This window comes from Sciurus vulgaris (assembly GCF_902686455.1).
Source record: "Sciurus vulgaris genome assembly, chromosome: 6".
NCBI classification, from domain to species: Eukaryota; Metazoa; Chordata; class Mammalia; order Rodentia; family Sciuridae; genus Sciurus; species Sciurus vulgaris.
The window spans coordinates 116,531,513-116,545,544 of NC_136466.1; the positions used below are offsets into that span (position 1 = coordinate 116,531,513).

The window sequence follows — 14,032 nt, forward strand, 5'->3', positions numbered from 1 at the left end:
GGTGGAGATGGGTGAGATGGGCCAGACTGCTTCTGAGGCTCAAGGAGTAGGTATACTTATGAATCTGTCACCTCCTGCTACAGTTCACAGCTCCCTGGTCCTCCCATCTGTGCCCACAGGGTGTTCTGCCCTGCCAGGTTGCCTCCCACTTCCTCTAATCATCATCCAGGACAGCTAGTGACCCCCTGTGTTACCACCTAGTGACCACCCAGTGGCCCCCTGTGTGACACAGAATCCATAGCCTCCTGAAGAGGGACTGTGGGAGTTGACCAAACTCTGGAAGCGGGTTTAAGTCAGTGGAAACCACCTTGCAGAGAGGACTGCACGACTGATACTGTGTTTGCCAGGAAATGCACGGGACCATCCTGGGGCTGGGTCCTCAGTTATTTTTGGCAAAGATGGTGGGTATGCAAAAGGAACTTCCCCCTTTTTTTTTTTTTTTTTTTTTTTCTCAACGCAGAGTCACTGAATGCTGAGCAGTCAACAGCATTTCTGATTCCAAGATCACCCTTCTGAGCAACTCTCTGACCGCCCAAGTGCTGGGACCTTCACCGCTTGATTCAGTATCTCAGCTCCAAATATTAGATAATCCCACAAAGCTGGGACTGCCTTGGACCTATGATGGCTTCCCTTGTCATCTGCTTCTTTGGGGTGGTGCTGTTTTTGGCCCACTGTGAAGTCAGCGCCTCCTCAGATCAGATGTGCATTGAGGTGAGTTCGAACTTTTTGTCTTGATTCAGATTAAACTTACTAAAAATTTTGAGATTCTATGTGCGGTTCCATCTGAGCCTTGACTTTTCAATATGCACCAACTTCAAAGGACTGTGGGTCTATGGAAGTTTCTCTTTATTGTGAGGAAAGAGCCAAAGAACTCATCCAGGGGATGGTCTGGAAGCATCTTCCAAAGCAGAAGTTAGAATTTCCCTCTTCCACTAGCAATTCCCCCCACATAATCCCAACTGAGACATGAGATAGGAACCACATAGCGTCAGGGCCCTGACGCTAGAGTGGACCTAACCAAGCCAGTCTCTTAACCTGCTGGAGCTGTTGTCCAACACCCCAACACGTGGCCTCTGCCCCAGACAGTCCTTTGGTTTCCTGGCTGTCAGGATGAGGATTAGTAAAGATAGGCTCTTGCCAGGTTTCAGAGCATTTAAAAGATCATTCTGAATGAGTCTGGCTTCCTCCTTGGGTTGGACAGCCCTCCATCTGTTTGACTAACCCACAGGAGTAAAATCTGAGAACAGAGCCAAATTGCACCTTCTGTTTTGGACCGTAACACTATTTATCAACCTGTAGGAAGTTCTTGGAGGGAATGGTAAGGCAGAGAAAGGGGACGAGCCTTAGTCTCTTGCCATCTTCTAAAGGGCTTCAAGCTTCCTCCCACGCTCTCTGGCCCTGGCAAGCATCCAGCACCACGTGGCCTGCTGAACAAAGGCTGTGGACAGGATGGTAGTAGCTTGGTGAGCTGCCTTCCTAAGTTGGGGCTGAAAAAAGAGTAAGAGCCAGGAATGGCAAAGTGTAGGATGACCCTGAGGCAGTAGACAGGGGACACTAGGAGCAGGATGGGCAAGCAGGCAAAGACCTGCCAGACAAGGAAATGAACCAAAGCCAGGCCTGGAATAAGCCCTGGAGCAGAAATGAACACAACCTTGTTAGCCTGGTGTGTGGAGGGAATCGGGATGCTCACAGACCAAGAGAGGATGGAATGCCCAGGGGAAACCAAGGTTGGAACAGTATAGTTTTTTGCTCAGTCTTCCATAACCAAGTGTTGCACACGTGGAGGTTTAAGCCACAGAAACTCATTCTCTCATAGTTCTGGAGGCTGGAAGTGCAAGATCAAGGTCCCTGTGGGGTTGGTTTCTCTTTAGGCCTCTCTTCTTGGCTTATAGATCACCATCTTCTCCCTGTGTCTTTGCATGGTGTTCACGCATGGCTGTGTTCTGATTTCCTCTTACTATAAGAACACCATCATACTGAATTAGGGCCCACCTAGATTACCTTATTTTAGGCCCTACTTCCAACTACAGTCACATTATGAAGCACTAGGGTTAGGATTTCACCATATGATTTTAAAGGGGGGCTGGAGGGGGAGGTGTGGACATAATTCAGCCCAAAACAGAGGGCAAAACCTGAGAAAGCTGTCTTCTTACCATTCGTGTTGGAAGGTCAATTGCTTTTTTTCACCACATTTTTTATTGGTGCATTATAGTTGTACATAATGATGGGATTTATTGTTAAATATTTGTACATGCACAACAGTATAATTCGTTCACTATCTCTCCCCAGCACTTCCCCCCTCCCTCCCACTTCTTGGTCCCTTCCCTCTACTGATTTCTCTTTGATTTTCATGACATCTGCCTCCACCTTTCTTTTCCTTTTCTTCCCCAGCTTCTGCAGCACATGAGAGAAAACATATGTCTCTTGAAGGAAGGTTAATTTCATACAGATGTGAGTGGCACTATAATGGCATAGGAGTGGGGACATGGCCTCCTCAGTGATCAGGGACATATGTCATTCATCTCCTGGCAACACCCTCAGATGGGATAACACTGCCATTAAACTCCAGCTCATTGAGGAGCAGGCTACTTTAGTGCCCTGCTATTACACCAACCAGTTCAAGTCTCAAATCCCTACATCCTTGCAAAGCCAATTCTGCCTTTCTGAAGGCTACATGGAGCCCAAGGAAGGGCTGGGAGGTTTGCAAAGCACATAGAAACAGTAGACCGGTTGAACTGCCTATTGAGGACTTCAGGCCCCAGAGTTGGCACTTCCTTTAAACGGCTCCCACCGTCGCAGAGGGGACAGGAAAGCAGCCGGGAGAGGACCGAGGTAGTCGGTTCTGGGGCCTTCCGTACTATGAAGGTCATAGAAGTGGTCTAGGTCTCAGGGCTGGAAACCAGCCCTGTGTTGAACAAAACAGGCAAGACTGAAATCTTCTAATGTGGCAGACTTCCTGTAAGCCTTTCTCTAAAAGAATTCTGATTTGAAATGGCCTTGTGTCCATTAACACTGGATCTATATATTCTTTTACCTCTTCTCTCTTGTGTGAGGGCCTTGGGCATGCTAGACAAGCTCTCTACCACTGAGGTACATCCCCAGCCCTACCTAGGAGCAGATTCTAAGGCTGATTAGTGAGTCCTTACCACTGTGGGAAACTAGGGAGGGACTCAGGAGAGACAAAGATCAGAACTAGGGATTTCCAGGCTCTAGGTGAAATGAAAGGAGTGGTTAGGAGAAGAAATGTGTGCCTTTGATGTAAGGGTCTGGCCCCTTCCCGAATTCACATCACCCTAGCTTCAGCCACGTTCCTCCCCTTGTTTTCTGTTCCCCTATTCTTCTTCCCTTTTAGTTCAAGAAGAATTTACCATGTACTGTGTGTTCATGTGACTGCCCATCAGGAACTTCTCTAACCTATTCTGAAAATCAGGTTTGGTTTTGTTTTCTGAGTTTAGCAAACTTTCGGTTGAAACAAAACACCATCCCTAAGTGTGAGGTTAAGTGTATTTTCACCAAGTGAATATATCCATATAACCTGCAGTAGATCAGGATATAGGACATGCTCAGTGTGCAGAAGCCTCCCTCATGCCTCCTCCCTGTCAGTAATCCCCAAGTCATCTGGTCCTTTATTGTCATCATTATTTTTGCCTGGATTTGAGCTTCATAAGCATGGAACCCCATGGTGTGTAGATTCTTGTGTGTCTGCCTTGTTTTGCTCAACATTAAATGTACGAAATTCCTTGATGGTGTGTGCAGCAGCCATTCATTCAGGCTCATCGCTGAATGGCACTGTTTTATCAGCAAGCCTCCATTTATTAATGCCATCCACTGTTAAGGGACATTGGCATTGTTTGTAGTTTTTTGACTGTCATAAATGATGCTATTTTGGATATTCTTGTCTTTAATAAACATTTGTTAAATGTATGCCTGAGAGTGGATGTATTTGGTCATAGGGTATACATAATTTTAACTTTCATATTGCCAAATCGTTTCCCAAAATGTTGGTACCAATTTACACTCATTGGCAATGTGAGTGAATTCTGATTGTGCCACAGATTCACTAATATTTTACATTGTTTGTTTTTAAGTGTTAGCCATTGTGATGGGTGGGTAGTAGTATTTCCCTGGGATTTAATTTTTGTTTTCTTGATGAATAATTAGAGTACATTTTCAAACTTTGGTTAATTATTACATAACATGTATGTATGTTTTGCTGGGGAATAGACGCAGGGTTTTCTCCATGCTAGGCAAGAGCTCTACCACTGAGCTACATCCTCAGTCTTGCGTGGTCCCTTTTATATGTGTGAGGTGCCTGTTCAAGTCTCTGGCCCACTTTCTCATGGGATGTCTTGATTTATAGGTATTCTTTGTGTCTTGTGGATGAAAATTCCTTATCGAATTGCAAAGCTATCTTCTCTCACTCTGTGACTTACCTTTCTATTCCCTCCAAAGGTATCTTTTGCTAAATGGAAGTACTTAATTTTATTATAACTCAAAGTCTCATTTTTCCTTTACTTTCCTTGCATTTCTGTCTGCTTAAGAAATTTTGCTTATCCCAATATGATGATATTATCCAGTGATCTCTTCTAGGAACTTGTTTTATATTTATTTCTATTTCTAAGTTCCATGCATGCCAGGTAGCTGTTGAGAATAATTCTCAATAAAACTTTTTGATTAAAAGGAATTCAAATCTACCAACACATTTGAGGGACAATGCAATGAACACTTACAAATCCTCCAAGCAGATTCTTCTATTTCTAAATGCTATATGTTCTGTGTGTGTGTGTGTGTGTGTGTGTGTGTGTGTGTGTGTGAAATATATATATATATATATTTCACACACACACACATATATAATGTTTATATATACAATACACATATGTGTACACACGCACAGAGAGAGAGAGAGAGAGAGAATTACAGCCATGACCAAGCCTTCAGGGGATGACAAATATTCAAAGAGTAGCAGGAGTCCAGTGTTCAGTGATTTGGATTTGGCTCATGGTAACATTTTACATGCATCTTTGAATATTTCCTTGAGAGTGCAGGCCTGCCTCCTCATTTCAAATGGACTTATCTTAACCATTCATTTCCCTAAAAATTATGGAAGGAGATAGTCCTTCAGTCCCTAAGTATGGAGCAGGGGTCTTCAGACAAGCTCTTTTTGAGGAGTACTCTAAGTTCATGGCTGCAAAAATTTCCCAATAGCTCTAGGTAATGATGTGATGCTCTGCAGATCTCATTAAGAGTTAACTCCTTGTAGTGTTGACACACTTTTTAATCCTCACAGTAGGCCTGCAAGATGAGGTTATCATCCCCAGTTCACAGCTGGAGAAACCAGAAGTCCAGACTACAGAGTTTTGTGTTGAGAGCTAGGACTTGAATCCCAGAGGGCTGATTTTAAAGACAAAAAATTTAAAAAATAAATAAATAAAATGACATACAACTGGAATGACCAAAGTTTTAGGGATGTGACTTCTTGGGGGTGTTTGTTTTCAAAGAGTAATCATTGCTCTGAGATTCAGTTTACTAGACAAACTGCTCTTTCTTGGATGGAGGTGTGATTAAAGAGGTAGGGCTGGGGGGCAGTGTCACAGGCTCCTTGTGCATGCACGTGTCAAGTGCAGATGAGACGTCTGAAAAGGTGGGAATAAGCACTTGAGTGAAATTCAAAGCGTTCCAAATTAGAAAACGTTTCAACACTTGCAAGGAGAGAAAATACAGCGGGGTGGGAGGGAGTTTGAGATACATTGCAGAAAGAAGCAAAATAAGATCCTGATTGAAAAAATGCAAATGAATACCTGCAGGGAAGAGGGATTGCAAATACAGATGTAGCACTTGGGAACCCTGCTCCTGGTAAAAGGCACAGTTCTGAGACTGAGCTGGAGACAAAGTGGTTGGCACAGGTCCCAGGACACAGTGAGTCCTAAGCAAATGCCCCTTGACTTTGAATAGGAGTGGGCATGGGGCAGTTGTCATGAATACCAGCTGTGCCACAGTTCTGCTGCTGCAGGAGTTCATGTCAAAAGGGTCTTGTCTACAGGGCCACCAGCCAAAGCAGAAGAACAAGAAAACAACTTTGGAAACTGACTACCTACTGCATTCTAGAAAGACAAGATTAGGCTTGTAGGAAGTGGACATGTGGATCTCAGGGAAACTACAGCGTGGGTTGTGTCTGCCTAGAAATAAAAATAAAGCATGTGGTGCTGGCAGTGGCCAAGCTGTCTGTTCCTTTTCTGCATCCTGTCTTCATTCATGAAAGCACTGTCACTCTGCTGTTCTGCAACCCTGTGCTGGTCTATCAGAACTTTCAAAAGTTTTCATCTGAATCTTGACTGGGAGAAAGACACAAGACTGGTAGAGTATTTCTACCAAAAATGTATAACCTGAGTCAACTATGAGGACACATATGAACCCATAATAGGAGATATTCTGCTAGATATGAGCCTGTATTCTTCAAAAAATATCAATGTCGTGACAATGACAGGCTAAAAAATTATCTCATATTAAAGGAATCCAAGGAGCTATGATAACTAAATGCAATCAATTTATGATCCTGGGTTGGAAAAACAAAAATTACTATAAAGGACAATATTGAGAAAATTAGTAAAATTTGAATATAGACTGTATGTTGGGTAATAACATTGAATCAGGATTAAATATTCTGAATTTGATAATGGCATTGTGATTATATATCCTTAAGACACATAAGGTACTTAGAGGTGAAAGGTCATGTTGTCTGCAACTTATCCCAATCATGTGTGTGTGTGTGTGCACACACTCACAAGCACCTCCAACCTTAAAAAATACAGTCAACTGAAAACAATCCAATGTTTCTTAGATGATTCTGGAGTGTGCAGTGCTTGGTATCCTCATCATCATGGAAATATTGACAGTATAGTTGTGATTACAAAAACTATAAGGGAGGGGTCACATAGGTGGTGAGTCCAAGAAATTTTTGAAAATTTTTGGTTTTTAGATTCTCTTAGCTGCATTTCTTGCCACTTCCTCTTTCTCCTAGGAATCAAGGGCAGAAGGTTCATTGCCATTGCCACCTAAATTGAGATTACTTAATGTTGTAGCCCAGGCTTCAGGCGGGCTTCTTGGTAGCCCTTGGTAATGTCAGCTACTGGTCCTCACTTTCTACTAGCTGAAAGAGATCTATTTCATTTACCGGCTTTTCTTCTTCCTAGTTGTATCCTCAGGCCACTGGCTCAGTAGAGCTCCTTCTGGATTCTCGACTTTCTGAATCACATTATTGCAATAAAGTACTTAGTAAAGCACACAAGAGTCTGAGACATGTAATAATGTAGGTGTCGCAGGCACTTACATATTCAATAGAAGGAAGGAATTGCCAGCATTAAAACTTTTGCTGTAGGGTCAGAATAGAGCAAGAAGAATTGAGAGAAGTTCCCTTTTTCCAAGTGTGAATGAAATTAGTTATGCCAATGGAGACCAGAAAAGAAAAGTGTCTCCTTAAAGCCAATTGGCACCTTAGCAACTAAAGAGACTGCATGTACGCATACTCTCTTGGTTGTCTGGCCACCAAGGACAGTATAGCAAAAAAAAAAAAAAAAAAAAAAAATTCCCCACTAGTCAGTTAAATCTAAGTTTCAAATGCAAAGTGTGCCTTTCAAGGACATTATATAGATTTGCAGCAGCACCTAGAGGACTTTGGGTCTATAAGAATGAAGAATGAATTACAGGGAAATATAAATATGGCATTTTCATCAGTGACAGCTATAATATTGTCACAACATTGAAGGAAACTGGTGATTTCCTATAGATGTGCATGCTCACTGTTGCTCTAAAAAATGCACAACTAAGCAAAAATTGGAGAAAAGCAAAAAAGATGATTAAAATGACAACATCCTGAGATCCTCATGCTTCAGAAAAAAGGAGGATGCTTGCAGTTCTGTTTCCAGCTTAGCAGGTCTGTTTGCAACTCAGCACGAGGAGATCTGCTGATCTGGAGTTTGGTAGGGTAGATCTTCTGCCAGACAGGGCAGTCTCAGAGGAGGCTCTAGGTCACCTGGGTGTGGTCAGGAGAGGCAAGGACGAGAAGCATGGATGAAGTCACCTGGGACCTGAGATATCTGAGAGGTGGCCGATGGTCCTTGGAGCCCATCTCCTTGGACCTCCAAGGGGCATTTACTCTGGAGATCATTTCTTATGTCGGAGCTTCCCTAGGCAAGATATGCCCCATCAAACCTTCCTAGCTGCCCCCTTATCCTTCATCCTAAAGCATCATCCAGATAAATAATGATTCCACATCACCATTTTTCTAACCAACTGCTTCCCATTTTTACCTAGTCAGTCTAAGATTTTTAACTTGGGTTAGGCAACCTCCACATACATATCACTCAATGTTCCACAAACACCAGCATTTTACCTACAAATCTTATCTGTCCACTCCTCCCCTCATTCTTGCCAGGTATTTTAAAGCAAATTCCAAACATCATGTCATTTTAAATCTAAATACTTAAATAGGCATCTCAAAAGAAAAAAGGAACATTGATTGTATGTAACCATAAGGCCTCTGACATTAACAAAATTCATAATTTCTTAATACCATCAAATCTATCTCATTTAGATGTCTCTGATAATCTAAACATGTCTTTTTCTAACTGCTCTACTTGAGTCATCATCTAAACAAGGCCTAGTCCATTATTTGTTCATTGTATCTCTTAAGTAGCTTTTATATTACTTTGTCTTTTCCTTTAAAAAAAAAAAAAACTATCTCCCTTCTCTTTCTTCCTCACTCTTTTACATACTAAATAAAACAAAAATGTTTTATATTATGCGCAACTTTTTGCACTTGATTGATTGCAACCTTTAGCTTAAATCTGTCATATCACTTGGAGGTGTGAAACTAGACCTAAAGTATTCATTGAAATCACATTAATTTCTTTTTTTGCGACAAGAATATATCATAGGTGGCTCTGTGTACTTCATATTGTACTATGTGAGAAAGAACAAAAAGTCTCATTGTCCTATTTTGATAATGCCAATTTAATATTGTTTGATTATTTTTCAAGCTGAAACAAAACATTTCTATTCATCCAAAATCAAAACTAACTGAAGTGTATTCAGAGGAATATTGCTTATATCTTTGCTCCTCTATCTGGTTCTTTCCCACTGGACTTTGTTTTTTTAGCCATGGTTTCTTTGCAAGAATATAATAAAATACAAGTATACCTCTTTTTTTTATTGTAAACAAATGGGATACATGTTGTTTCTCTATTTGTACATGGAGTAAAGACATACCTTTTGTGTAATCATAAATTTACATAGGGTAATGTTGTTTGATTCATTCTGTTATTTTTTCCTCCCTCCCCATCCCTCCCGCCCCTCTTTTCCCTCTATACTGTCTTTCCTCCATTCTTGCCACCCTCCCTAACCCTAACCCCTTCCACCCCCCAGGGATTGAACTCTGGGGTGTTTTATCACTGAGTCACATCCCCAGCCATTTTTTATATTTTATTTAGAGATAGGGTCTTGTTAAATTTCTTTAGGGCCTTCCTAAGTTGACAAGGCTGGCTTTGAACTCACAATCCTCCTTTCTCAGCCTCCCGAGTCACTGGGACAGGCATGCACCACCAAGCCAGGCTTAAGTGTACCTTTCTTATGAAGACCTAGTGTAGTCTATGCTATGCACACTCGAGTTTTGTTTTGTTTTTTGCGGTGCTGGGAATCGAACCCAGGGCCTTGTGTTTGCAAGGCTAGCACTCTACCAACTACATCCCCAGTCCTTATGCTACATACACTACATACGCTATTTGGCACTTTGCTTTTTTCACCTTACACCATGTCCTGGATCTTACTCTCTACCAACATATGCAGATCTTTCTCATTCCTTTTGCAGCTGCAGAGGGTTCCATTTGGAAAATGGAACCGTATTTTGGTACATTGATAGATAACCTTGTTTTGCTATTACAAAAAAATATATATAAGGAATAATATCATGGACAAATCAGGCTGTGTTTTTGTAAGAGCATATTTGGTAAGGATTACTAAAAGTGGGATTGCTACCCAGAGGACAAAATATATCTAATTTTTCTTGATAGTCAATCAAAAATCACTAAATCCAATATTAATTTACATTATTTCTCCCATCAGAAAGAAGCCAATAAAACATATAACTGTGAAAATTTAGGTCTCAGTGAAATTCCTGACACCCTACCAAACACAACAGAATTTTTGGAATTCAGCTTTAATTTCTTGCCTACGATTCAAAATACAACATTCAGCAGACTCATAAATCTTACTTTTTTGGATTTAACCAGGTATGTATCTGAGTTCCTGTGTGCTTTTAATGTTTTACTTACGTAGAAACACAACTTGCATTCTAATTGTCTCCAGGATCTTCTTCTGGGGCACAGGGACACTCTGCTCTGCTTATTCTGTATTTTCATCCTCCCCTTCATCTGAAATACTTTTATGCAGGTGAAATATAATTTAAATAAACACCAATCAATGGAGAGTAAAGTGAGTTGTTCTCAAACCAGCTGCATCGGCAGTATTGTTGAAATTCTAAGGAATTTCAAAAACAAAAGTGAAAATAAATCCTGCACTAAAGCAGACACCATATCATACTATATTTTAACACATTTCACTATTATTGGGTGAATTACATCTAACACAAATCACGAGAAACACACATATCTACGAATTTTTTTTAACTGAAAAAGAGAGTTCCATTTTTGGGATTTAGTGACAGAATTAGAATTCCATATCCTGAACAAGTGTTTGAGAACCGGTGGACAGAAGTATTACAATAAAAGGAAGAAAACAAAGGGAACATGCAGTTTTTGTGTGTGTGGAATTGGAGAAGGGCCCGCATGTCCATGACTTCTGCACCCCTTGCAGTAGATCAATGTCTTCCACTTCATCCTTCTGCTTAAGTTTCTGCAAAGTGGGAGCAAGCACACACCCATAGCACTGCTTCATCTTTACATCCACCACTGTGAGGTGGCAGTTAATCTTACCACCCACTTTTGCAGTCAGATCAGAAACCATCAGTGTGTATTTGAGTGTGTATTTAAGTGTGTGTGTGTGTAATCCAGTATTTTTAGATGCCATACCAGGATGGGTTTCTCTTAACTTCTAGCATTTTGTAAGTCATTGGAGAATTTTTACATATATCATTTGACACACAGTAGTTCTACAAAGTAGTCATTATTTTCAGATTTCATAGATGAAAAAAGGCTGAGTGTATCTCAGTGGTACGATGTGCACTTAGCACATGAGAAGCCATGGGTTCAATCCTTAGCAGCCCCTTCTTCCCCCAAAATAGGTTGTAACTTGCCCAGGATGGCGCAGATTTATATATTTATAAATACATATCATATATGATCCATTATCCATTATACATGGCATATTTTATATTAAAATAATAAATCACAGTTTGATTTTGCCTCCAAAAATTCAAACCATTAATTGTTCCTTAGAATACAAATATAAACCTCTGAGTGTTCAATCTAAATAAGAAAGACATCTGGAATAAATTCTAAATCAGAGCTTTCAGTACTAGGGCTGTTCATTAATTATTTTGACAGGCCATCTGTGGGTATGGAAGAAAATTTTTTGTGTTTGATAATATATAGTGCTGTATGGTATACACAAGATGGCTTTGGTAATGTGACAGAATTTTCCCTTTTTTTCTAATTAACCATTGTTAAACACAATTATCTTTTCAAGGTGCCAGATTAACTGGATACATGACGACACTTTTCAAAGCCACCATGAGTTGAGCACACTGATATTAACTGGAAATCCTCTGATATTCATGGCAGAAACAGCACTTAATGGACCCAAGTCATTGAAGCATTTGTTCTTAATTCAAACAGGAATATCCAGTCTTGATTTTATCCCACCTCACAATCTGGAAAATTTGGAAAGTTTGCATCTGGGAAGCAATCATATATCCTCCATTAACCTCCCAAAAGATTTCCCAACAGGGAATCTGAAAGTCCTGGATTTTCAGAATAATGCTATACACTACCTTTCTAGAGAAGATATGAACTCTCTGAAGCAGGCCACCAACCTAAGTCTTAACTTCAATGGCAATGACATTAGAGGTATTGAGTCTGGAGCTTTCAGTTCAAAAGTCTTCCAAAGTTTGAACTTTGGAGGGACCCCTGACTTGTCTGTCATATTCAGTGGTCTGCAGAACTCTACACTTCAATCTCTCTGGCTGGGGACATTTGAGGACATTGATGACCAACATCTAAGTTCAGCCACACTTCAGGGTCTTTGTGACATGTCTGTTGAGAGCATCAACCTGCAGAAGCATCATTTCTCTGACTTCTCCTCCACCATGTTTCGATGTTTTGCCCAACTCCAGGAACTGGATCTAACAGCCACTCACTTGGAAGGATTACCCTCTGGAATTGAGGGTATGAACTCACTCAAGAAATTAGTTCTCAACGTAAACAAATTTGACCAATTGTGTCAAATCAACGCTGCCAATTTCCCCTCCCTTACACACCTCTATATCAAAGGCAACACAAAGAAACTTCACCTCGGTGTTGGCTGTTTAGAAGAACTAAAGAATCTTCAGAAACTTGACTTAAGCCATAGCAGCATAGAGGCTTCTGATTGCTGCAATCTGCAGCTCAAAAATCTTCCCCACTTGCAAAGTCTAAACCTGAGCTACGGTGAGCTCATTGGTCTTCAGAGGGAGGCGTTCCAAGCATGTCCTCAGCTAGAGCTCTTGGATTTGTCATTTACCCGCTTACATGTAAATGCACCACAAAGTCCTTTCCAAAACCTTCATCTCCTACAGGTTCTGAATCTCTCTCACTGCTTCCTTGATACCAGCAATCAGCGTCTTCTAGCAGGACTGCCAAATCTTCGGCATCTGAACTTACGGGGAAATCGCTTTCAAGATGGGAGTATCCCAAAGACCAACCTATTTCAGACAGTAGGAAGCTTGGAGATTCTGGATTTATCCTCCTGTGGTCTCTTGTCTATAGATCAACAGGCCTTCCGCAGCCTTGATAAAATGAGTCACATAGACTTAAGTCGCAATAGCCTGACGTCCAATAGCATTGATGCTCTCAGCCATCTTAAGGATGCCTACCTCAATTTGGCCTCCAATGCAATTGGCATCATCCCACCCCATCTCCTGTCCATCTTGTCCCAGCAGAGCACTATTAATTTAAGTCACAATCCTCTGGACTGCACATGTTCAAATATGCCCTTTTTAACATGGTACAAGGAAAACCTGCAAAAACTTGAGGACTTGGAGGAGACTGTGTGTGCAAATCCCCCATCGCTACAGGGAGTTCAACTGTCTGATGTCATGCTGTCCTGTGGAATTACTGCTGTGGGTATTTTCTTCCTAACCGTATTTTTACTCTTGGTCTCCATTCTACTCATTTTAGCAATTAAATTCTTTATCAGGTGGAAATACCAACACCTTTAGTGCTGAAAGTTTCCAGAGAAGGTAAACAGAACATGTTTCACACAATTGCCTTAACTGGAGAAATTGTCAGCTCTGGGTGATCAGACTTTTCAGGCCAGCTCCCCATGCTGGGCTGGGATTGACTGTGGGGTGTTTTGTTTTTATTTGTTTAGCTTCTTACCCTGTGAGTCTTCATGGCAGGTAAACTGACCCAGGCCAGAGGACCAGACTCTGCTATGAAAGACATATTATCATTTATTTCCTCACATGGAAGATGACTGGAAGCTGGCAAGGGAACTGTGGCAAGGCCACCTGCCTTCCACTCACTGAGAGACCTCACAGAACCTCATCCCTGGAAGGAGATCATCAGCTCCACAACTTGGCAGTGCCAAGGCCAACCCTACCTGCTTGTGTTCTCTCCCATAGTTTGGTCATTGTGCTTGAGTCAAAGTTCTCAATAATGTAATATTTGGAAAATATAGTCAAGGGAAAAGTCTCAGTGCTTATTTTAAATGAGAAAAAGAAAAAAGCTGGGTATGGTGGTGCATGCCGGTAATCCCACTGTCTTGGGAGGCTGAGGCAGGAGAATGGTAAGTTTGAGGCAGCCTCAGCAACTTAGCAAGA

The 14,032-nt window shown here is 41.3% G+C and overlaps 1 protein-coding gene across 2 annotated transcripts; it reads left to right on the forward strand.

The window, feature by feature from the left end:
- The first annotated feature begins 503 nt into the window (after positions 1–503).
- Positions 504–13,769, forward strand: CD180 (CD180 molecule). Of its 2 annotated transcripts, XM_079145935.1 has the most exons (3): positions 504–711; positions 10,120–10,286; positions 11,701–13,769. In XM_079145935.1, exons 1-3 carry the CDS (start codon positions 619–621, stop codon positions 13,427–13,429), a joined length of 1,989 nt encoding a protein of 662 aa, XP_079002061.1. In that variant the 5' UTR covers positions 504–618; the 3' UTR covers positions 13,430–13,769. The 2 variants fall into 2 exon arrangements, with proteins under 2 accessions (XP_079002061.1, XP_079002062.1); XM_079145936.1 differs by lacking the exon at positions 10,120–10,286.
- The last annotated feature ends 263 nt before the right edge of the window (positions 13,770–14,032 follow it).

What these genes read in the sequence shown, in the direction of transcription:
- CD180 (XM_079145935.1), top strand. Translation starts at nt 619, where the DNA reads ATGATGGCTTCCCTTGTCATCTGCTTCTTTGGGGTGGTGCTGTTTTTG. An exon ending in CAGATCAGATGTGCATTGAG is followed by an intron (nt 712 to 10,119) that starts GTGAGTTCGAAC and finishes TTCTCCCATCAG; the next exon opens with AAAGAAGCCAATAAAACATA. An exon ending in ACTTTTTTGGATTTAACCAG is followed by an intron (nt 10,287 to 11,700) that starts GTATGTATCTGA and finishes TATCTTTTCAAG; the next exon opens with GTGCCAGATTAACTGGATAC.